This window comes from Dromiciops gliroides, chromosome 3 (genome assembly GCF_019393635.1).
Source record: "Dromiciops gliroides isolate mDroGli1 chromosome 3, mDroGli1.pri, whole genome shotgun sequence".
Taxonomy (NCBI): domain Eukaryota; kingdom Metazoa; phylum Chordata; class Mammalia; order Microbiotheria; family Microbiotheriidae; genus Dromiciops; species Dromiciops gliroides.
Window position 1 is genome coordinate 89,197,689 of NC_057863.1, and position 25,748 is coordinate 89,223,436.

At 40.2% G+C, this 25,748-nt stretch overlaps 2 protein-coding genes across 5 annotated transcripts in view; one reads left to right on the forward strand and one right to left on the reverse strand.

Moving 5' to 3' along the window:
- The window catches only part of STRADB (STE20 related adaptor beta), a 53,046-nt gene extending 28,831 nt beyond the window's left edge, over window positions 1-24,215 (reverse strand). Inside the window, exons 1-4 of one of the 4 annotated variants that reach the window (XM_043991663.1) lie at window positions 23,944-24,213; window positions 8,743-8,826; window positions 5,448-5,559; window positions 3,957-4,037 (exon numbers count right to left, since the gene is read on the reverse strand). In XM_043991663.1, the coding sequence (XP_043847598.1) occupies window positions 3,957-4,037; window positions 5,448-5,459 (93 nt within the window). In that variant the 5' untranslated portion in view covers window positions 5,460-5,559; window positions 8,743-8,826; window positions 23,944-24,213. Of the gene's footprint in view, window positions 1-3,956; window positions 4,038-5,034; window positions 5,234-5,447; window positions 5,560-8,742; window positions 8,827-23,943 lie in introns of those variants that run through there. The other 3 variants (XM_043991666.1, XM_043991664.1, XM_043991665.1) reach the window with 3 other exon arrangements.
- A 150-nt stretch (window positions 24,216-24,365) lies between these two features.
- The window catches only part of TRAK2 (trafficking kinesin protein 2), a 74,313-nt gene continuing 72,930 nt past the window's right edge, over window positions 24,366-25,748 (forward strand). Inside the window, 1 exon segment of the mRNA XM_043991667.1 lies at window positions 24,366-24,609. The gene's annotated coding sequence lies outside the window, so the exon portion shown is untranslated.

Below are 25,748 nucleotides of genomic sequence, written 5' to 3' on the forward strand. Positions count from 1 at the left end.
AGTCCTCCACTGCGAGTGCTCTCCCTCTTAAACTTGCCTGTATTTAACTACTTTGTATTCATTAATTTTGCATTTATGCTGTACAGATTTTTATATGTATTTTTCTCCTCCATTAGAATGTTATCACCAATAACGAGCCAGACAATAAACATTGATTAAGGGGCTTCTCTGTGCCAGGAACTGTGCTAAACATTACAGATACAAAGAAAGGTAAAAAGACAGTCCCTGTCCTCGAGGAGTTTACGATCTAGTGGGGAAAGAGAATGCCAGAGAAGAAGCTGGGGGGGGGGGGGGAGAAGAACACCTGCATCAGAGAGGAAAATGAGGCAGCTGTCCAAGGTATTCTCCTTCAGTGGGTGACACTCATTTCTAATTCTTCGGAGGCCACTGTATTTCAATCTCACAGGTGCCCTCCATTCTACCTCTTGGGAATGGCTAAACAAGTACAGGGCATGGGAACAAGGATGAATTCATGTTTACTGATGCAAAGTGAAATAAGCATAACCACCAATATACATAATGGCTAAAATAATGTAAATGCAAAAAAACAAAAAAGAGAAACATGAGAATACTTCCTCACATTCTTGCAGGGGTGGGCAATTATGGGTGTGGAATAATGCCATACATTTTTGATGTTGATTAGTTTTGCTGAACTGTATTTTCCTTTCTCTCTCTCTCTTTTTTATTCTGTTACAGAGCCAGCTGAAGGCAATCCTTTTACTCCTCTTTACTTGATTTTTCTACCCCCTCATCACAATGACTGTTCCAAATCTTCTTTTCTCTCCTCAAGCATCCCATGACAACCCTCCACCATCCTTTCACCCAGGGACCTCACCTAACACATCACTTATAACATTTAGGTCATCCACTGAGAGTTCCTTTTTCTCTTCATATTTCATTATCTCTCTGCCACCATCTTTCTACCATTTCCTCTTTCATTTCAGCCTCTGAATGAAGTGGCCCTTCTTTGTGCCATGGTCAACCCCTCCAAATGCTCTCCATCTCAGCCCCATCTTTTTCTGGACCTATGATTACATTAGTGTATAGAACTACTGGTGAGGAAATACCCTCTACCAATGTCATTAAGTAACTTCTAATCTTAAAGGGTTCCATACTAATATGACAAAGAAGGAAAATGATAAATGTTGGAGAAGATGTGGGAAAATTGGAACATTAATGCATTGTTGGTGTAGTTATGACCTGATCCATCCATTCTGGAGAGCAATTTGGAACCATGCCCAAAAGGCTATAAAACTGTGCATTCCCTTTGACCCAGTAATACCACTGCTAGGTCTATATCCCAAAAAGATCATAAAAAGGGGAAATGACCCACATATGCAAAAGTATTTATAGCAATTCTTTCTGTGGTGGCAAAGAATTGGAAATTATGGGGATGCCCAACAATTGGGGAATGGCTGAACACGTTGTGGTATATGAATGTGATGGAATACTATTGTGCTATAAGAAATGATGAGCAGGCAGATTTCAGAAAAGCCTGGAAAGACTTAAGTGGACTTGATGCTGAATGAAGTGAGCAAAACCAGGAGAACATCCTGCACAGTTACAGCAACATCATGAGATGATCGACGGTGATAGATTTAGCTCTTCTCAGCAATACAATGATCCAAAACAATTCCAAAAGACTCATGATGGAAAATGCTTTCCACATCCAGAGAAAGAACTATGGAGTCTGAATGCAGATCGAGGCATATTATTTTCACTTTTTTGTTGTTGTTTTTTTCCTCACCGTTTTTCTCTTTTGTCTTGATTTTTCTTTCACAACATAACTAATGTGTATGTTTAATATGATTGTACTGTATAACCTATATTAAAATTGTCTGCTGTCTTGGGGAGAGGGAAGGTAGGGAGGGAGAAAAATCTCAAACTTAAAATCTTACAAAAATCAATGCTGAAAACTATTTTTACATGTAATTGGAAAAAAATAAAATAGTTTTAAATAATCATAAAAAGAGTTCCACAGGGACATTGAGATATTAAATGACTTGGCCAGGGTAACAAAGCCAGGAATCCAGGTTTTCTAGGCCACGAGACCAGTCTTTTATCCATTACATCAAGCTACCTCTCTTGTTATTCAAGGCTGGCAAAGGGCATTCCTCACAATCACCTGGTGATGTACTGTGAAAAGAACATGAGATTTAAAATAAGAGAATCTTTGATCTGAATCCTGACTCTACCACTTGATATGACCTGGAGCAAGTCACTTAAGTTCTCCAGGTCTCAATTCCTCATCTGTAAAATGAGGGAATTGGATGGATGTTCTATAAAGGCCCATCCAGCTAGATATCTATGATCTTGTGAAGTAGGGAATGTAAGTATACACGCTATGGTGGGAAAAGAATCAGGCTTCAGCTACACCCCCAGCTAATCTCAACGTCCTTGGGAGCCTCTAATACACTGGTCGTCCTGAGATCTAGGAACCTTGAGGGATCTCTAGAACAAATATAAGTCCCTTTTGGCTCAGGCTCTCTACTGCCTCTGTTTCTCTCTAGAGTTTCACCAGTTCTTTTATGATTCTGAGGCTGAAGACTGGGTCCCTAGGGGCTAGATTAATTCACACTTAATGCCCACTCTTTAGCTTCACCCCAAATTGACAGTGGAGAGGCATACCCAGAAGATACCAACATGTGGAACAAGCACTTGATTAATACCTTTGATGTCCTAAGTCACCAAATTTGTAATAGATAAAAGTACCCTTCAGCACCCTAAGGCTCAAGATGTCTGATGAATATGAATAGTCTACTTTGCAGAATACCCTCTACTACTGAAATTCTGCTCCAGTTGATGTCCTTGGGGGTTGGGAAAGAGTCTTCTGAGATCATTCAGTGACCAGATTTTTACAAGTCTATTCTGTTAGAGATATCACAGTCTTCCCACCCAGTCCAATCTTCTTATGCTGTCTTTTCTTTTAATCTCAAGTTCTTCTAAGGATATAATGTAAAATACTACCAAATAATGACATAGGCTGATGGATTGTGCCTATTAATGAGTTTAGAAAGGAACTTGGAAACTTTCATGATATCCTTTTAGGAAAGAAACCTACACTGAACAAAAATACTATCAGGAAGATTCATAGGTAATTGAATCTCTCTGGGACCACAGCTAAGCTGACACAAGTGAGTCATATGGAAAGGACAATACAGAGTTGTCATCAGATAATCAAAAAAATCTATATTTAAATCTCACTTCCCCACCCCACTCCATGAAAATGGGTCATATGCCTCAAAACTATACAGTGCCATTTCTAAGGTCCAGGTTATAGGTCTACAATAGTAGTGAGACACTGCTAAATATCATCCTTATAAAAGATATGATAACATTTTATCAAATATGAATTGGAGAGTTATCAGGGCTTTTCTAAGCATTATATGCTGCCTCCTGCTCTACAATAACTCACATAAACTCACATAAATAAGCCATACTATACATCTTACTGTAAGAGAGTCTAAATGACATATATGTAAAGCAAAGAGGGTATGCTACTTGTATCTTCCCTAGTTTGGCTTTGCAGATGGAAAGAGAAAATCCAGCTTTTTGAAATATAATGTAGTTTCAGTTAAAATGGAGAAAGATGATGTGACAAGTGCATAATTTTCCATGCTTCACATTTAATAAGAGTTTGGAGTGGGCAGAACAGAAAGAACTTGCTACATAAGTTGCTATATAAATCTAAAGGATATAATAAAAATGGAAGGGGAGGGATCCAGTGTTACAATAAATTTTATTGTAAATTACCATAAAGTAGAACACATACTAATAAGGCTTTATTATATTATCTTAAAAGCAATGAAAAAAACAAAAGATGAGCAAGCCACAGAGAAGAAAAGGCCTATATAATCAAATTCATTTTGATAAGGAAAGAAAATGTAGGAATACTTTTAGGTCCATATGTAAATAATTCATCTTAATACTAATACAGTACAAATAATTATTCTTACCAAGTATTGGTGGATGCTGGTTTCAGACTGTTTTTCAGGTCTGATTGATTCAACTTGTGTCCGTGGGGTACAGAAACAATCCTTAAAAAAAAACAACAAAAAAACCCCCAGAATTACATTAATAAATGGTGGGATAGGGAGGTAGGGGAATAGCATGATTGCAACAATTCTGCTGGCTAGATGAAAAACAAGAAGCATGAGGGCACATTGCCATGGAGGTCCGGCCTTAAGGCACTGGGAAATTAAATATAAGCCCCAAAATGAAGGTAGGAAGTGCAACTAGGTAAGCAAAAGACACTGCATTATTTTGACTAGGCTGTCTCTTCTCTTTTGGATTACGTGGTCTTGTGTTCTATTTTGTATCTCTTTCATAATCACCATCTACTCTACTCCATTCAGAATGGCTTTACTTGGGGGCAGCTAGGTGGCACAGTGGATAAAGCACTGCCCCTGGATTCAGGAGGACCTGAGTTCAAATCCAGCCTCAGACACTTGACACTTACTAGCTGTGTGACCCTGGGCAAGTCACTTATAGCTATATATTTTTACTCAGTTTGTATTTTTCCTTTGAGTTTACAATCTTAGTTATCTATATAATCTCCTTTTCCTCTTAAATCATTTTTTCTTCTAAAGATTAAAATAATAATAACCAGTACTTATATAGCATTTTAAGGTTTATCCTTACAATAACCCTGGGAGGTAGGTGTTATTATTATCCCCATTTTATAGATGAATAAACTCAGTTAGGTAGAGGATAAATTACCTGCCCAGGATCACACAGCTAGTAAGCATCTGAGGTGACATTTGGATTCAGATCCTCCTAACTCCAGGTCCAGCACTGTATCTCTTGCATCACCTCACTGCCTCTCAGCCAAGTACAAAATCTCACTGGTACATTTTAACTTGAAGCACATTTTAAATTATTTTAATAGGCCTCTAACTGACATTCTCCTGCAATTTATGCCTTTTTCTTTCTGGGATTCATAAATCCTCATCCATTCTTTAAGACTTCACTGGAACTATGGAGAGGGGCTCTTTGGTTGGTTGGTTGGTTTTTTTTCCAGAGGGATCTACTCACTATCCTGTTTGCTTCATCCAAGACCCAAATTTCTTCTTTCTTGCTGCATGATATACCTTATGAGAATCTCTTATTAACTTAAATGGTCACAAGATTCTGAATATGTGGGTTTCAACCTATGATAAGCTGAAGATGGAAGAAAGGATTTGATTAACAACCAGCCAGTACAAAGAAAATCATGTGTAGTCAATAGTGGCATTGGTATCGTATTCTTAATATGTTTAAGGACACAGTTTTCAAACATTTTGATAGCAACTATTTATATTCCAAAATTAATGTCATAATTTTAAATGAGTCTTATCTCATATAAACCTACTTATCTAAAGGGAGTTCAGTACCTCTATTTGACATGTCAATGGCTGGTTAGCAACTATGAAAACCACAAATAAAATCCAAAGTAAATGAAAGCTTACCAGAAGAGACATTGAATCACTTTAATTCACAGAAAATAACATAAATCCATCTAATTTATAGTTAAGAATTTCAATTTTGTCTTCATTTTCTTTCACAGGAAGCAGAATTCTCCTGTTACAAAACAAGGAAATTATGTTTACATTTCTATCTTTCTATATAGCACGTGTGTGACTTTAGGTTAACTAACAACCTCTCTGAAACGGTTTCCTTGTCTGTAAAAGAGGGTCTTGTACTAGAAGATATATAGGCTACCCTTCCCCTACTAGCTCTAAAACCTAGGATACAAGTGTCTGAAAATATTGAACTTTATCTTTTTCTTTAATCATAAAAGTATTTTATTATTTTCTAGTTACATGTAGAGATAGTTTTCAACATTTGTTTTTATAAGATCTTTAGTTTCAAATTTTTCTCTCTCCTTCCCCTCTCTCTCCCCTCTCCAAGACAGCAAGCAATCTGATAAGGTTATATATGGACAATTACACTTAAACATATTTCTGCATTAGTCATGTTATGAGAGAAGAATCAGAGCAAAAAGGAAAAACTTCAAAAAAGAAAACCAAAAAAAAGTAGAAATAGTATGGTTCAATCTGCATCTAGAGTTCACAGTTCTTTTTTTCTAGATTTGGAGAGCATTCCATCATGAGTCCTTTAGAACTTCTTGGACCATTGTATTGCTGAGAAGAGTCAAGTCTATAACAGTTGATCAACACACAATGTTGTTGATATTGTGTACAATGTTATCCTGGTTCTGCTCATCTCAATCGGCATCAGTTCATGCAAGTCCTTCCAGGTTTCTCTGAAATCTGCCTGCTCATCGTTTCTTATAGTACAATAGTATTCCATTACATTCATATACCACAACTTTTTCAGCCATTCCCCAATTGATGATTATCCCTTCAATTTCCAATTCCTTGCCACCACAAAAAAGAGCAGCTATAAATATTTTTGTACATGTGGGTCCTTTTCCCTTTTTTATGATCTCTTTGGGAAAAAGACCTAATAGTGGTATTGCTGGGTCAAAGGGTATGCACAGCTTTATAGCCCTTTGGGTATAGTTCTAAACTGCTTTCCAGAATGGTTGGATCAGTTCCCAGCTCCACCAACAATGCATTAGTGTTGCGATTTTTCCACAGCTTCTCCAACATTTTATTATTTTCCTTTTTTTATCCTATTAGCCAATCTGATAGGTGTCAGGTGGTACCTCGGAGTTGTTTTAATTTGCATTTCTCTGATCCATAGTGATTTAGAGCATGTTTTCATACGGCAAGAGATAGCTTGGATTTCTTCATCTGAAAACTGACCATTTCTCAATTAGGGAATGACTTGCATTCTTATAAATTTAATTTGGTTCCCTGCATATTTTAGAAATGAGGCCTTTATCAGAAATACTGGCTATAAAAATTGTTTCCCAGCTTTCCGCCTCTTTTCTAATTTTGGATACAGTGCTTCTGTTTTTACAAAAACCTTTTAATTAAATATGATCAAAATCGTCCACTTTGCATTTCATAATATTCTCTAGCTTTTATTTGGTCATAAACTGTTCTTTCCATAAATCTGAGAGGCAAACTATTTCTTCCTCTCCTAATTTAGCTATGGTATGTGATGAAATAATGGGATTTAGCAGATACTCAAAGACCCACCTGGAGATTAATCTAGACTGATTGAATCAAGTGAGAGTGACTGACTGCTGATTAGCCTACTTCAAGTTAATTGGATTGTAATCACACCTGGCTATCCCTTAAGAAGATATTGTTCTCAGAAGCTAGACTGTGAACTCAACTTGAGAACACCTTCAAAACCAATGGATTTGGATGATGCCAACCAATCAGCTTGAAGCAGTGTGTAAGGACCGCCTCTGTTCCAGACCTATAAAAAGCTTCCACAATCAGCTTGCTAGAGGGTTCCTGATTAAAGCAGGCTCGTGGAGGAGGACTTGAGGAAGAACCCAACCAGGCTGGAACTCTAGGCTAGGTAGGACTTCTTTTTCTTAACTTTCTGAACTCCTTGTAAATATCTGTATGCTTTAATAAATGTTTAATGCCCAAAGACTGGTGCTGAAGCTTTTTTATTTAAGGTGATCACACAATATAGATTTTAAACATCACAGGTATCACCTTTTATGTCTAAATCATGTACCCATTTTGACCTTATTTTAGTATAAGGTATAAGATGTTGGTCTATGCCTAGTTTCTGCCATACTATCTTCCAGTTTTCCCAGCAGTTTTTGTCAAATACTGAGTTCCTATCCCAGAAGTTGGAGTCTTTGGGTTTATCAAACAGTACATAACTAAAGTCATTTACTACTTACTTTAGCTTTAACTTTGTAAAGGAAACCTATTTTATCTGTAGCAAAGGTAGATGATTTGAGAAGTTGGCTAACAGCTCATTAAATTCTGGTAGGATTTTGCAACCAAATGTTAAGGGCAGCTAAGATTAGCACATTGGCAATGTTTTCCAGACAACTACAAAGAGATATTTTTTCTAGTCTTTTGGGGGAAACTTTTTTGTGTTTTTTTTTCTTTTTCTTTCCCAGAATCAGGAAGACCTGTGTTCAAATCGTACCTCAGACCCTTACTGATTGTGTAACCCTGGGCAAATCACATAATTTCTCTTGGTCTTAGTTTTTCATTGGTAAAATGAGAGGGTTGGGTGTGATGTCCTCTGGGGTCCCTTCCAGTTCTAAATCTATTACCCTGTGATCCTGTGTGATAGAAAGTCATGAGAACAACTGATTTTATTTCTGAGCAGTCGAGAAAAGTTCTAGGAATCCAAATCCCTAGCTTGTTATTTTCTGACAGATTCAGGAGAAAACTATATATTGATTTGTATTCAATGCCTGTTCAACTTCAGTACAGCATGAATCCCCAAACTGATTGTGTTGTTGTTGTTTTTTAGAAATGTCTGACTTTCTGTGACCCCATCTGGGCTTTTCTTAGCAAAGATACATTTCCTTCTCTAGCTTATTTTACAGAGGAGGAACTGAGACAAAAAGGGTTAAGTGACTTGCCCAGGGTCACATAGCTAGTAAGTGTCTGAGGCCAAATTTGAATTCAGGAAGATTCATCTTCCTGACCCTACGTTCAGCACTCTCTCTATCCACTGTGTCACCTAGCTGCCCCTCCCAAAATTGATAAAATTCCTAAAACAAAAAAAACTGTAACTTTCACTTCAAAGATGTACAAGATAAAATATATGTCCTCTGGTCCAAAGAAAACCAGAAAATTTTTAGATTCAGATTATGAAAAATGAGAGTATACATGTTCCACCTCTACTGACACATTTCTTTTCACTTACCAATATCATTTTCATCATCTAGATTGCTTCTTAGTTATTTCATTCTCAGAAATCCTCAAAAAAGGTTGAAGGCACTTGTGTTATCTACGTAAAATGAAAAGGAAAAAAGTTTTCAACAAAGAAACAAAAATAATAGCAGTCCTCAAACCTGTTGTTATTCCATACCTTTTTTTTTTTTCAGGGCAATGAGGGTGAAGTGACTTGCCCAGGGTCACACAGCTAGTTAAGTGTCAAGTGTCTGAGGCTGGATTTGAACTCAGGTCCTCCTGAATCCAAGGCCAGTGCTTTATCCACTGCGCCACCTAGCTGCCCCTTATTCTATACCTTCTTGAGTCTCAATTTTCTTATTTGCAAAATGGGGAGGAGCAATGGACTAGATTGCTTGAAGTAGCTTCTTGCTTTATCTAGAGCTATAATGATCATGAATATACAGGTGCTCAGAGTATATTAGGTGCTTAATGTTTGCTTCCCTCCATAGAACATAATCTTTGTGAACCAGAGAATTCAAGTCCTAGAGAGGACCTTAAAAATAATTCACTGTAACTCCTTTACATGATAGATGAGCACACTGTGAGGTCCAAAGAGGATGAGAGTTCATCCAGCCTCATAGAGGAACTCAACTGTGGAGCTGACACTCAAATTCAAGTCTTCTGACTCTGTGTCTAGAGACTCTGCACCACACCTCACAGCCTCATCTTAGCAAAGTCTGGTCTAAAAGCCCTTTTGGATCTTAAAGGGCTACTGACCTATCAGTGGTGTTAGGGATAAATGCTGATAGGAATGTAGTACACACACACACACTCACAGAGCACTAAGGGGCCAACAGTTAGTACCGATTATCACGTAAGCACTAGGACTTATAGGTCAATCTTCCAAAATAAAAATTGAAACATATGGTCTGACAATTTTTTCCTTAACTGATCTGCTTTGTTGCTATTGCTCTCCACATCCTGTAAAAAGACTTAGGCTAGAAAGTTCATGGCTCATCATGGAATTATGGAGGGAAAGAAGGTGGCTCAGACACTAGGTCCAGCCTAAACTGGGACTGGGAATCCCCTCAAGTCATAGCTAACAGTAATCCAGCCTTTGCTCACAGTTGTCAAGGGGGAAAGAGGGGGTATAAGACACCCCCTTCCAAGGCAATTCACTGCCACTTGTATGTATATCTTTGATAGTTAGTACATTTCCCCTCAATTCCCACCTACTGCCCCTAGCTCTGACTTTTGAGGCCAAGTTGTTTGTTTTTCAGTTGTATCCTGTGACACCTTAGTAGGATTTTCTTGGCAAAGATACTGGAGTGGTTTGCCATTTCCTCCTCCAGCTCATTTTACAGATGAGGAACTGAAGTAAACAGGGTTAAGTGACTTGCCTAGGGTCACACTGCTAGTCTGTGTCTGAGATCAGATTTGGAATCAGGAAGGTGAGTCTTCTTGACTTCAGGCCTGGCACTCTTATCTACTTCCATCCTTAGCTGTCCTCTGACGCCAAGTAGAAAAAAATCTAATAGTTCTTTCACATAATAAATACTTAACACAAGACAGCTTTCATATCTTCCTCAAATCTTTCCTTCTTCAAACAGTTTCTTCTAAGACCTCTCAGAACCTTACTAACGTGCCACACCCCCTGCATTTCAGCTTTTTTTTAATGTATAGTTTCCTCACATTAGAATGCCTTGAGGGCAGGAATTATTTTTCTTTTTTTGTGTATTTGTACTTTTAGTACTTAGCAAAATGCTAGGCACATAGTAAATAATTAATAAATGTTTTATCTATCTAAACATTCCTTATATGGCACAATCTCAAAACTCTTCCTTAGCCTGGTCACTTTCCCCTGGACATTCTCCAGCTCACCAATTTTTTTAATAAAATGTGGTATACAGAACTGAATTAGTACTTAAGAAGTAGTCTGCTTACAGTGTGACTATCATTTCTATCATTCTGGACACAGTGTATATATCTCACTTAATGGAGCCTAAGATTGCATCAGTTTTTGGGTTGTGTGGTTGTGGGTTTTTGCCATACTACATTATTCACTCATACTGAACTTGCAGTTTATTAAAATCTCCAATTCAATCCAAGAAACATTTATTGAGCACCTACAATGTACGAAGTACTGCTCTAAGTGCTGGGGATATAAACACACAAAATTAAATAGTTCCTACCCTCCATGAATCAGTAAACATTTCTTTTTTTTGTTTTGTTTTTTCTGGGGTAATGAGGGTTAAGTGACTTGCCCAGGGTCACACAGCTAGTTAAGTGTCAAGTATCTGAGGACAGATTTGAACTCAGGTCCTCCTGAATCCAGGGCCGGTGCTCTATCCACTGCGCCACCTAGATGCCCCAGTAAACATTTCTTAAGTTCCTACTATGTGCTGGTCCCAGTGCTAAACTCTGGAGATACAAAGAAAAAGCAAACATTGTCTCTGCCCTAAAGGAATTTCCAACATCTGCATCAATTAGTACATTCTAGATAAAGAGTAGAGAGAAGTCAGCCTTCAAGGGTGTTATGGGCCTAGCACCCCAGAAGTTTTCTGGGGTACATCAAAGAACCTTCTCCTTGAAAAACTAAACCAAAGGACAGACATACCTAAAGAGATAAGTGGCACCATATGGGGACTGAGCTTAGCTCTGGGACCACCACCCTTTATTCTAGTCTCCCCCACCCTTGGGGAGATAAGATTAGGTGTGGCTGCTGTGCCTTTGTGCAGTGAGGAGGAGAGAGACAGCTTGAGGGATCCACAGCCACCCCTCACCCAACTCCCCAGCCACCACCGGGGGGGATGGTCCTCCCTCACTAAGGGAACTTTCCACAGTCAGATGATCACCCCCATCAGTCCTCTATAAAAGTATCGGCTTGTCTCCTGCTTGAGGAGATTGGTATCTCAGAGCCATGCTCTGTGCCACTCCTTTCTCCCTATGAGAAGAAGTCCAAGGATTTCTCTCTTGCTTTTCCTTCCCCAACCCCTAAATAAACTATTATTTAATTCTATTGGATTTGTGTGCAAGAGGCTGTAATTCTTTAAAGAGGAATTCCTAAGGACCCCAAACCCCTATCCCAAACCCCCCACCCATTTTCCCCAAAACAAGGGGAAGGTGCTGGCAGCAGTTGGGGGCACCAGGAGAGGCTGCATTCTTGCCTCTCCAGATTGTCTCCTTCATGCCACGGAAGCTCACTCTCCCCCTGGACTTGTCAGAGCAGAAACACTCTCCACTTCTTCGGCCTGGCTCCTCCTGGCATCTCGATTTAAGGGGATTCCCTCCCTCCCCCTCCCCGATCCAGGCTATGGCTGCTCTCCTGACTCTCCAGATTCTCCCTGTTATTCTCCTTTCTGGTCTCCCCCTCCACCCCCCAACCCCAGGCCCACAACCAGCTCCCCCACCAGCTTTCTGTTATACATTCAAATCTTCCCCCATTAAACTGTTAAGTTCGGGGAAGGGGCAGAGACTGTATTTCTTTCAGATTGTATTTTCACCCTCAGCACTTGGTCCAGTGGCTGGCACCTAGTTAATGTTTAATGAATGCTTCCTGACTTGGATTTTAAAAGCCTCCTGTAAGAGCTGTGGCTTGAACATATTTTTTTTTTGTGAGGCAATTGGTGTTAAGTGACTTGCCCAGGGTCACACAGCTAGTAAGTGTTAAGTGTCTGAGGCTGAATTTGAACTCAGGTCCTCCTGAATCCAGGGCCTGTGCTCTATCCACTTCACCACCTAGCTGCCCTTGAACATATTCTTAAAGTAAGTCAGGGATTCTAGGGGACAGAGATTTGGTAGAACACTCCAGGCATGGGGCAGCCAGGACAAAGGCATGGAGACAGAAGGTGGAGCATCATGTGAGAGAAACAAGAAACAATTTACATTTTTGTACTGTTATCTGCTATTGCTATCTAGACATGCCAATATCACACATGCAGCCAGTATATGGCTGGACTTGAACCAAGATTTTCCTGATTCTAAGACTGACTCTGTAGCTACTACTCCATGCTGCTTTATAGAGAGGATACAAAGAAAAAGAAAAGGCATCCTGGAAATTCACTTTTGGTCTGGACTCATGGTTGGTTGGTGAGCACTCTCCTCATTAGATTTTACAGGATATTTTTCAAGAAAAATATCTTCCAAGACTCAATTCTGTTAAAATTTTGAAGGATTCAATACATACATTAGCAGGTGCTGTGTATGTAAAGACTTAAACGACAAAGAATTTGCCACCAAGGATCTTATATCCACAGCTAATCTTGTGAACTCAAAACACAATCACTCCAAAAAAACATCCATATAATGCCATAGGACAATTCCTGGAGCAGCAAAATCCACAGAAGAATGTGCTGAGATCATTTTCTAACCAAGGATGGCTTGGAAGGTTGGAAGGAGGGAGCTACTTTGCTGAGACAGGAGTGGAGCCCAACCCCACAGTCACGCTGACACAGATCCAGTCCCAGGAAGGCCTCCCCAGAGAAAGAGACCCCCAGAAGCTCCGAATTAGCTGCAACGCCAGTGTCATCTAGAACTAAGTCTGGTGAGAGGGCTGAGCCCTTGTCTGCGGGGAGATTAGAGGGGTCTTTCTCTGCTGGTGCTGAGGCAGAACTTGGGTTTTTCACCACTGCTGGGAACCATGAGGTAGGCTTCAGTAGCAGCGGCCCAGGTGGGGGAGGGGCACAGGCTCATCGGAGCTGACAACCACAGCACACAAAGCTGGTTAATTAGCAAGTTGGTCTAGGGTCATCTACAGTCTAGGGAACAGGCCAGGTGAGGGAAGAACCTGCTCTTCCTTAAATCCTAAACCTGGGACCTCCTGAAGCTTGGGATAGTACAGCCTGGAAACAGTGCCCCAAGTCAAGTAAAAGAAAGGCAAGGGGCAGCTAGGTGGCACAGTGGATAGAGCACCAAAGTGCAGATACCTCCAGCCAGATACCATTGAAACGACAAACAAGCCTGAGAGGCAGCCTCAATTTCAGCAACTTTTGACCCATAGACACTGTAGGTGTCACACTGCCGATAAGGGGAAGATTGCTGGCACTGGACAAGGGGCCCAGGTGCACTGACCAGACACAGTTCCAGGCTATGCCTGGGAGCAAGCACATTCTAGTGAGTTCAATCCCAGAGGGGCAGGACCCTGCTGTCTGTGGTCACTTGCAGAGTGGAGTATCTGCTTTCTATTCCAGGTAAGAGGGGTGACCTGAAGCTTAAGTGGGAAGGGACTGCTGGGAGTAAGAGTATATGCAGTAATAGTATTGGTGGGGGCCTTGGTCATGGCTTGGGGTAGAGAGGAGCAACTAAGGTCAGGACCCCAGGCAGATCTCAGAAAACAACAGCACAAAAAACCTGAACCCTGAAACATTATCCCCCACACAAAGGGATTAGAGCCCAACTCTAATATAAAGTTAACAAGCTAGAAATAAGGCAGTAAAAAAATGAGTAAGAGAAAGAGAAAGATCTGGGTTCAAACTCAGAAGAAGACAGTGAAGTCAAAACAGCTACTTTTACTTCAAAGAAAAATGTCAAATGGTCGTAAGTCGCAAAAGAGTTCTTGAAGAGTTTAAAAAGGACTTTAAAAATCAAAGGAGAGGGGGGCAGCTAGATGGCGAAGTAGATAGAGTGCCGGCCCTGGATTCAGGAGTACCTGAGTTCAAATCCGACCTCAGACACTTAACACTTACCAGCTGTGTGACCCTGGGCAAGTCACTTAACCCCAATTGCCTCACTAAAAAACAAAAAAAATCAAAGGAGAGGTTGAGGGAAAATTAGGTAAAAAATAAGAGTAATGCAAGAAAATGAAAAAAATTATGAAAAGAAAATCAAACAATCAGAAAAAGACATCCAAAAACTTACAGAAGAAAATAACTCCTTAAAAATTAGAATTGGGCAAGAGAAAGCTAATGACTTTATAAAGAACACAAAAAAATACTAAAACAAAATTTAAAAAATGAAAAAATAGAAGAGAATTGAAACATTTCATTAGAAAAACAATTACCCTAGAAAATAGATTGAGAGACAGTATAGCTTTGTTGGATTACCTGAAAGTTATGATTTTTAAAATTGTCAAGATTCTATATTTCAAGAAATTATTAAGGAAGATATAAAGTTTTAGACTTAGAGGGTAAAAATGAAATTGACAAAACACCAATCACTGTGAAAGAGATCCCAAGATGAAAACTCACAGAAACATTATAGCTAAGTTTCAAAGCTCTCAGGTGAAGGAGAAAATACTATAGGCAGCTAGAAAAAAATATATTATGGAGTTACCTTCAGGATAACACAAGATTTAGCAGCTTCTACATTAAAAGACTGAAGGGCATGTAACATGATATTCCAAAGAGCAAAAGAGCTGGGTTTGCAACCAAGAATAACTTACTTGCTGGGTAATCCTGCATGGGGGAAAAATGACTAATTAATTAAAGGGCTTTCAGGTATTTATGAGGAAAAGTACAGAACTGAATAGAAAATTTGACCTATAAGAATTAAGAGTAATATAAGAAGTTAAACATAAAAGATCAATTATAACAGATTTAATAAGGTCAAACTATTTACTTCTCATATAGGAAAACATTATCTATAACTTTTAAAATGTTCTCATTACTAGGGTAGTTTGAAAGAACATACCTACATAGAAGGCTTAGGGTTGAGTTGAGTAAGATAGGATGATCCTAAAAAATAAAATTGAGTAGGCAGATGCAAAATAAAGAAATTATCTAATACAAATGAGGCATGAATGGAAGAACTGTTAAAGTGGAGGGCAAGGGGGTGTGGAGTACAGGTAGTTCTAGAACCTTATTATCAGAACTGGGATAAAGAGGGAATAAAATGCATCTAGAAGTGTACAAAAGTCTTCTTAACTTACAAAGAAATTGAAGGATGAAGGGATAGGATAAGGGAGGCATTCTTAAAGGGGTTTGCAGACTGAAAAATAGGAGGATATAGGACTCTTCTAAGGATGTTTAGATTAAGGAACAGAATAGCAAGGGAAGAAGAAATAGAATATCTAAATGAACCTATTTTTAATATTTAATAACTCCTTTATTTTTTGTTTGTAATTTACAATATCATAGCTTCATATACAGTATATATAGGGAATGAATTTACATTATGTATGAAAAATCAAATCTCATAAGTGGTAAAAAGAAAAAAGAATTTTCAAAAAGTGATGGGGGCAGCTAGGTGGCACAGTGGATAAAGCATGGCCCTGGATTCAGGAGGACCTGAGTTCAAATGTGAACTCAGACACTTGAAACTTACTAGCTGTGTGACCCTGGGCAAGTCACTTAACCCTCATCGCCTTGCAAAAAAAGTCCTTAAAACATCATGACTTTTGGCCCACCCTGTATTAACCTTACCTGACCAAAACTTGCCTTATAGAATATTAATGTTAATTGTTGATATTCCTCAGGAAGAAGTCAAAGGGAATTTTGAAGCTCCCAAAAATGATTTAGTTATTTCCCTAGTTAACTGTATGAGTTTTCTTGACTACCTTAATGAAATGTAAATTTCCCCTCTCAATCAATCTATTGCAAATTCTCTAAATGTAGTTTAATCTGAAACCTGACTTAGTTTACCTATAGAGTCTATTTAATAAGGTGTGTCTCTTTAAGAAATGTATAATACTACGACTTAATTAAGTATGTTCAACTTTTATGATATTTAAGGAAATGTGTGATTTTCTGTGATACTCATGGTTACAGTACATTTGTTTCTAAATGAACCTATTTTTGAAAAAGAAATTGAACATACCATAAGCAAGCTTCCTAAGAAAAAAGCATCAGGACCAAATGGATTTACCATTGAATTTTGCCAGGCAATTAAAGATCAATATTTTAAAAACTATTTAAAAAAACCCCAAAAAACCCAACCCCTATTTCGAAAAATAGTCAAAGAAGTAGCCCTATCAAACTCCTTTTATGAAACAAATATGGTACAGATACCTAAACCAGGAAGAAAACAGAGAAAATTATAGACCAATTTCCACTAATAAATATTGATGTAAAACTTTTCAATAAATACAAGGTAGGAGACTATAACAATATATAACAAAGATTATATATGGTGAACAAGTAGAATTTATACCAGGAATGCAGGAAAGGTTTAACATAAGGAAAACTATTAACATAATTGATTATATCAATGACAAAAGTAACAAAAATCATATGAGTATATCAATAGATGCAAGAAAAGCTTTTGACAAAATACAACATCCATTCCTATTAAAAAACACTTGAAAGCATAGGAATAAATGGATTTTTCCTTAAAATGATAAGAAGCATCTACCTAAAACCATTGTTTGTAATGGGCATAAGCTAGAAGTTTTCCCAAGAAAATCAGAAGTGAAATAAGGATGTCCATTATCACCAATATTATTCAATATTGTTTTAGAAATGCTAGCAATAGCAATAACAGAAGAAAAAGAAACTGAAGGAATCAGAATGGGCAATGAGGTTATAAAATTAACTCCCTTTGAAGATATGATGATATACTTGGAAAATCCTAGAGATTCAACTAAAAAGCTAGTTGAAACAATACATTTAGCCAAGTAGCAGAATATAAAATAAGCCTACATAAATTATCAGCATTTCCATGTATCACCAACAAAACCCTGCAAGAAAAGAGATACCCTATTTAAAATAATCATAGACAGCATAAAATATCTGAAAGTATACATCTAACAAGAGAAACCCAGGAACTGCAATGAACATAATTATAAAATACTTTTTATACAAATAATGTCAGATTTAAATAACTGGAGAAATGATGATTGTTCATGGGTGGGCTAAAATAATAAAAATAACTAATTAATAACTAATCTACTTGTTTAATGCCATCCTAAGTTACCAAAAAATTATTTTATTGAGCTAGAAAAAAATAATAAAATTCATTTGGAAAAATGAAAGGTCAAGAATACCAAGGGAATTGATGTGGGGAAAAATGTAAAAGAAGGTTTAGCAGTATCAAATCTTAAATAGTATTATAAAGCGGTAATTATAAAAACTATCTGGTAGTACTAGCTAAGAAATAGAAAGGTGGATCAGTGAAACAGAGGAGACATATAATACATAGTAGTAAATGATTATAGTAATCCTGTGTTTGGCAAATATTCAGCTTTAAGCTTACAGGATGAGAATTCCTTATTTGGTAAAAATTGTTGGGAAAACTGGAAAGCAGTCTGGCAGAAATTGAGTATAAACCAGTATCTTATACCATTTACTAAGATAAGGTCAAAATGGATCCATGACCTAGATATGAAGGGAGATATCATAAGTAAAATAGAGCATGGAAAATATTACCTATCAGACTTAAGGATAGGAGAATTTTGAATAAAGAGATAGAGAGCATTATGAGATATAAAATGGAAAATTTTGATTACATTAAATTACATAGATTTTGTACAAATAAAACCAACGTAAGGGGCAGCTAGGTGGCATAGTAGATAGAGCACTGGCCCTGGATTCAGGAGGACCTGAGTTCAAATCCAGCCTCAGATACTTGACACTTACTAGCTTACTTGCCCTGCAAAAACCAAAACAAACCAATGTAGCCAAGATTAGAAGGAAAGCAGAAAACTGAAGGGGAAATTTTTTTGGACAGTTTCTCAGATAAAGGTCTCATATTTCAAATATAAAGAGAACTTTGTCAAATTTATAAAAATGAGTTACTCGCCAATTGATAAATGGTCAAAAGATTTGAACAGGCAGTTTTTTCTTTCTTTCTTTCTTTCTTTTTTTTGCGGGGCAATTGGGGTTAAGTGACTTGCCCAGGGTCACACAGCTAGTAAGTGTTAAGTGTCTGAGGGCGGATTTGAACTCAGGTCCTCCTGAATCCAGGGTCAGTGCTCTATCCACTGCGCCACCTAGCTGCCCCCGAACAGACAGTTTTTTGATGAAGAAATCAAAACAATATATAGTCATATGAAAAAAATGATCTAAATCATTACTAATTAGAGAAATGCAAATTAAAACGACTTTGAGATATCATCTCATATCTATCATATTGGCTAAAATGATAAAAGCGGAAAATGACAAATGTTGAAGAGTGAGAAAAAAGACTATCTTTGGACTCTTCTCAAAACCCTAAAGTCGGAGAGTGAGTCTGGTTTCAGGCCATCTTTATGCCCCCCACCCCCAACCTCCCAGCAGGGGGCCGCTTGGCACAGGAGGCTCCTATGTCAACACAGTATTGTTCTCAGGAGGTTGACACTCTTGCCCAGAATAGGTGAAGGCCTGGTTTTGTAGTTTGTAAAATCTGATTGATTAACTGGTACTACCTGATGGGTTCTTAGGCGGTTACTGTTATTCTGTATAAATAGCAACTGTACTAACTGTAATAACTGAAATGTAAATGAAGGGTATCAAAAGACATTAATATGATTGGTTGGAGGGGACCCCTTGAGGGGTATAAATAGAGGAGAGGGACCTCACTTCAGTGCACTCTCCAGCACATTCAGAAGAGTGCCCATCTTCGCGAAGATGAATAAAGCCTTCACTCACCAACTGCTGCCTGCTTGGGATTTTTGAACAGAGACCTGCTAGCAACACTAGCGCTGAGCAACACAAAGAGTGGTTAGCTTTTTTTCTAACAAAGAGGATGTGGAAAAACTGGGACACTAATACATAAGTGGAACTGTAAACTGAGCCAACCATTTTGGAGAGGAATCTGGAATTATGCCCAAAGAGTCATAAAACTATGACCCAGCAATACCACTATTAGGGATATTTCCCAAGGTGAACAGGGAAAAAGGAAAAGAACCTATATGTTTTAAAATATTTATAGCAGCTCTCTTTGCGGTGACATAGAACTGGAAATAGAAGGAGTGCCCATTGATTGGGGAATGCCTAAACAAGCTGAGGTATATGATTGTAATGGAATATTACTGTACTGTAAAAAATGATGAGCAGGTTGGTTTTAGAAAAATGCAGAAAGACTTGCATAAAATAATGAAGAATGAAATGAGCTGAACCAAAGGAACATTGTATATAGTAAGGGCAAAATTGTTTGAAGAATAATTGTGATCCAAGTTATTCTGAGTATTATAAATACTCAAATCAACTACAAAAGGCCTTTGAAGGAAGATGCTACCCACCTCCAGAGAAATAACTGCTAAATAGAAGTATGCATAGTATGGGTTTACGTACACCGACATACACACATACATATACACACACACACACACACACACATTATATTATTGTATTTTAAGTTCTGAACACAAAATGTTAAAAAAAATAAATGTAATTTAATTTTTAAAAAATGACATGAAATATCCATGTCCATTATACCCAAAGGAGATGGATGATAAAAGTAAAGGCCTCATACATACCCAAAACAAAAAAAACCACCCCACCAGGAATGGAGGTTATGATAAAGAGTATAAAGTTTCAACTGAGGGGCTGATTTCCTCTAGGGGGAAAAAACTTCCATATTACCTACTGTTTGGCAAAATGAACATGTGATTTACCACAAAATCTGTTATTCTGTTAATATAACACTAAAAGGGGAGGCCCTGATAAAAGCACATGACTATTTAATAAGACACTTTGAATTCAATGAAGTACATTGCTGGCTTTTCAACCTCTTAATTTGTGATGCAGTTTTATGATAGGAAGTATATGACCTAACTATCCAACCCCCTCATTTTGCAAATGAGAAAACTGAGACACGCTGAGGTCAAGTGACTTGCCCAGGGTCACACAGCTAGTAAGTATTAAGTGTCTGAGGTAAGATATCAACCCATTTTACAAAATACCTTCTCTCTACAATGTACCATCAGGTAGATAATGTATTTATTATTGCTATATAACAGAGGAGCAAATTGAGAATCAAATCGATGTAAGTGACTTGCTTAGAGTCATATAGTCAATAAATTTGACGGGTGAAATTTCAGAGGATTTCTAGCTAAAAGAGATCTTGAAGATCATCTGCTTAACTCCCTCACTTTACAAACGAAGGTATTAAAGGTGAAATGCTTCTTCTGAAGTATCAGAAAAAGTCCAGAGTCTTCAGACTCAGGTCTAAAGTTATTATTTAAAATTATAAACTTGGAGGGGCAGCTAGGTGGCGCAGTGGATAGAGCACCGGCCCTGGAGTCAGGAGTACCTGAGTTCAAATCCAGCTTCAGACACTTAACACTTACTAGCTGTGTGACCCTGGGCAAGTCACTTAACCCCAATTGCCTCACTAAAATTAAAAAAAAAAAATTAAAACAATTAAAATTATAAACTTGGAGGAGCTAGCTGGTGCAGTGGATAAAGCACGGGCCCTGGATTCAGGAGGACCTGAGTTCAAATCCGACCTCAGACACTTGATACTTACTAGCTGTGTGACCCTGGGCAAGTCAATTTAACCCTCATCACCCTGCAATAAATAAATGAATGAATAAATGAATAAATAAATAAATGAAATTATAAACTTGATAGCCATCAGTGAAAATACATATTCAAAGTAAGTAAAATTTTAAATAAAACCTTTACCAGTTTAGTGCTTGATGAATATAAAGTAGAAAACACAAGTATTTTTCTTACAAAACATGTGTGAGAACAATCAGTGTGGTCCCTTTTAATGATGGGATCTAAATAAATAATTATGGTAGAACCAATTTAATTTAACCTTTTTTTTTTTAAGTGAGGCAATTGGGATTAAGTGACTTGCCCAGGGTCACACAGCTAGTAAGTATTAAGTGTCTGAGGCCGGATTTGAACTCAGGTACTCCTGACTCCAGGGCCGGTGCTCTATCCACTGCGCCACCTAGCTGCCCCTAATTTAACCTTTATTAAGAACATTCTATTATATAAATAAGTGTTAGTTAAGACAAAGATGATATCTATGCCATTCATTAAAAGTAATTTCCTTTTTTTTTTTCTTCCAGGGCAATGAGGGTTAAGTGACTTGCCCACAGCTAGTAAGTGTCAAGTGTCTGAGTTCAAATTTGAACTCAGGTCCTCCTGAATCCAGGGCTGGTGCTTTATCCACTGTGCCACCTAGCTGCCTCCAAAAAGTAATTTCTAATGGAAAGAGTAGCAGATGAGTTAGAAGTGAGCTTGACTCCCACCTGAACTCCTGACTCTCCCTGATTTTTCCTACAATGACCCAGAAACCTCTTTTCCTTGGATGTTCACACCACTCCTGGACTTCCTGGGAGTACCCTCTGCCCCTGTGCCCTCTCCATCTGAATGGCTGGTTCCTCTCAGAACCTGAGACTCCAGGACTTTCTCTACAAAGACCAAGTTTGTCTCTGTCTCCCTCTCCCCTCCTTCTTCAGGTCCCTGTTTATGTATTCTCTTCCCTTATTAGAGTGTAAGCTCCTCGAGGCAGATACTGCCTTTCTCTTTGCTTGTATCTGTAGCTTAGCACAGTCCCGAGACACAGAAAGCACTTACAAAATGCCTGTTACCTTTGCCAACTCAGACACTGACCAGTTCTTCAATCACAATAAATCACATTTTTTTTCAGGGAACTACCTGTCTCATAGGATGGCTTTGAGGAAAGCTATCTGTGAAGATCTAAGTGCCAGCAGCACTGAAATCATTACCATGGGGATCTTGATTAGGCTGCTTAACACTTCATGTTGAAAACTACCCTGCTATCTTTATTTACAGAGGCCTGGCATGGGACATATAAACACTGAACAAAGAGGTTACTGAGACAGCCTGAAATGAAAAGAATGAGGAAAACCCCTTTTGCTTAAAACTACTGTAATGTTTCAAGGAATTCCAGGAAACTCTCAAGCTGACAGCAAAAGGATACAGACACTCACTGCTTGGCAGGCAATCTAATCTGCATTTTGTTTGTCTGTTTGTTTTTGAAGCCCATGCCTAGAATGCTCTCCCTCTATAACTCTACCTTCTGATTTTCCTGGTTTTCTTCTAGACTGAGGTCAACTCCCAACTTCTATTGAAGGTTGTTCTTGGCCCTGTCTTCTAGTGCCTTCTATCTATGGTGTGTTTATAGGTACATCCTGTATTTACAACCCTTGGTATATTGTTTTCCTGGTTAGAATGTTAGTTCCTTGAGGGCAGCACCCGTGTTTTTGCTTTTCCTTGCATTCTCAAGGCGTAGCTAGAATACAGGAGGTAAAAAATGTTTGTTGACTGAAGGACTGAAAGGAACAACTCTAGGAGTCTGGCTCATGATCAACTATTTACTAGATAGACACAAATTCGAGGGAGGTGGGTGAAGGAAATCAGAAACAAACTAGATACAGACACTTTTTCCTGCTTTTTAAAAAAAATGGATCCACGTTTTAGCTCGGTGAAGTCTTTCTTCAAAACAAACAACCTCACTAGAAAAGATAGAAAACCAAAGATAAGGGAGTATCACTTAATTTAAAGCTCCATTTGGAGCATTTGGCAGTGCCCTAGGTTAAAACTCATTCAGAACATCAAAGTTTGGCTCTTATTATCTCTCTTCCCACCCACTCCCAGTCCCAATTCAGGTGCAGCAGCAAAGTGGCAAGTAGGACTATAAGGTGGCTGGCAGACAGGGTGACAAGCAGGGCAGGATGTCAGACAGTGGCAAGCAGGCAGTGATAGGCAGGCAGGGTGACAGAGTGACAGACAGAATGACAGTGACAGTGACAGACAGAACGGCAAGCAAGGTGAGAATGACAGGTGGACTAGGTGACAGAGTGACATGGTAACAGAGTGGCAGGCAGTGACTGAGTGACAGGCAGTGACAGTTGCAGGCAGGGTGACAGAAGGCAAGGTGACTGTGAAGGGCAGACAAGGTGACAGTGACATGGTAACAGAGTGGTAGGCAGTGACTGAGTGACAGGCAGACAAGTGACAAGGTGACAGAACGGCAGGCAGTGACAAAGTGACAGGCAGGCAGAGAGACAAGCAGGCCGATAGGGTTAAAGGCAGAATGACAGAATGACAGGCAGGCAGGGTGACAGACAAGCCGGGTGGCAGAGCGGCAGGTTAGTGACAGTGACATGCAGGCAGAAGTGGCAGGCGCGCCCGTCCGCACGCACACTGGGCCTCCCCGGTCTCTATGGAGGCGGGGTCGAGGCTCCAGCCCGCCCCCATCCCGCTCCTCCCGGCCCACATTCCTCGCCTCCCAGCCCCCACCCCGGCTGCCTGGGGGGCAGGTTCGCCCAGGGGCTGCCGTAGCCTGCGCTCGCTCTCGGGACAATTCCCGCTCCTCGCCAGGCGAGAGCGCGGCCTTGGCCTCAGCGCCCCTTCCCCGTTCCGTCTCCAGCCTCCTCCCCGCTTCTCCCCAGGCTTACGATGCAAGCGGCGGCCGCGGCCCTGGCCCCGGTCCCGGTCCGGCGGCTCCTCCTCGAAAAGACCGGAGAGTCCGGAGCCTGGTCCCGGAGGAGGGTGGATGGCGATAGTCCCTGATAGCCCCCTGGTAGCGGGCGGGTGAGAAGAGGGGAGAGGCGCGTTAGGCAGGGACCTTTCCCCAGAAGCCAGTCAGCCCCATTCCCGACCCCCGGGGGCCTGGACTTTCCCCTCCCCGGCTCCACCCCCAGCCGCTCGGGCCGGCGCCTCAGCCCCGCCTCAGCCGGCCGGCGGCAGCCAGCCGTTAGCGCGCCGGCGAGCGACCGCCGAAGGGAGCGGGCTGGGGCGGGGCTGACCGAAGGAGTGGCCAACAGGAGAGGGAGCAGAGGCGGAGAAAGAACTACAATTCCCAGTGAGGCTCGCGTCGGAGCCGCCGAGACTGCCGGGATGGTAGTTTCCTGGCACTTCAGACTGCGTCTTACTGGTCCGGATCAGAGAGGTCGACGCCAGTCGCTAAGTGATGACGCTAACGCGCTGAAGCCGAGTGCCAGTCTTTTCCGCAACCCGGCTGGTTAGTCGCTGCGGCTGTGGCGGCTTCTGCAAGCTAGCTTTTGTTGGGACCCTTCCGAGGCTTGCGCTCCCTGCGAGCCGAGGACTCCGGGATCACATCGGTGAGTGATCTAGGCGCACCCCTCGGACTCTTTCCCTAGCCGGCTCTCGCCATCCTCCAGGACACTGGCGGGCTGGCCGTCTCCTCCCTCTTCCCCCGCCCCTCCCTTAGCCTGGGGTCCCCGAGGTCACGGGCGTGGGGAGAAGCGCCGGGAGGCGCCCCCGGGCGGGGCGCTCCCCCAGGCCCATCCCTCTGTGCTCCCGCTTTCCTGAGTGGGCTTTAAACGGAATGGCCGGCTCTGGCGCGTGGCCGCGGGAGCCGGGGAGGAAGGGGTTGGTGCCAAACTGCATCCCTGAAACACGCTATTTGGCCGCTGGGGCAAGATAACCTATGTCCGACCTTTTGGTTAGAGGTGACAGCCTCTTGAGCCACTCCCAAGGGTAAGTGGGGAAGAGGATTGGCAGCTTCTGTATTCAGGCTTCTTAGCATTTGCTGCAAGCATCACCTTCTGCTTAAAGGTCTCTTCTCCCTTCTGCCAGTCCCAGACTAACATAACATCCTCATTTATTCTCTTTATTCTACGTAGCGTGTGTGGCTCGCGTGCATTTCTATTTGTACGTTTATAGATATGTGTGTGTGTATACAGACATACATATATTCGCTATCTATATAGAGATATATTTTGTTTCCTCCCATTTTCCTGTCGAATTCAAACTCCTTGTGGATTGGGATATTTTTATTCTTTGTATTGGCATGCCCAGGGCCTGGCACATGTTGCTGTTCTGTCGCCTCCCGATCTTTGTGGTCCCCATTTGGGGTTTTCTTGGTAAAGATACTGGAATGATTTACCATTTCCGTCTCCGTCTCATTTTCTGTTGAGGAAACCGAGGCAAACAATGTTAAGTGACTTGCCCAGGGTCACACTGCTAGTAAGTGTCTGGGGGTTCATAGTTGAACTCAGGCACAGCTGCTCTATCCATTTTAGCCACCTAGCTGATGGGTTTTTTGGTGGATGGTCCTTGAGATGAGATATTGTTTCGTTCTTTGTATCTTCAAACACCTAGCACTATGCCTGATGCTTATGAAATTTGTTGATTGGTTTAAAAAAGAAATGGACCGTTTCATGTCAATTCAATAAAAGGTCCAGTAGAAGTTAAAGCTACTCCAAATTCTTCCTCTGCTTTTGTCTTAGTGTCAACG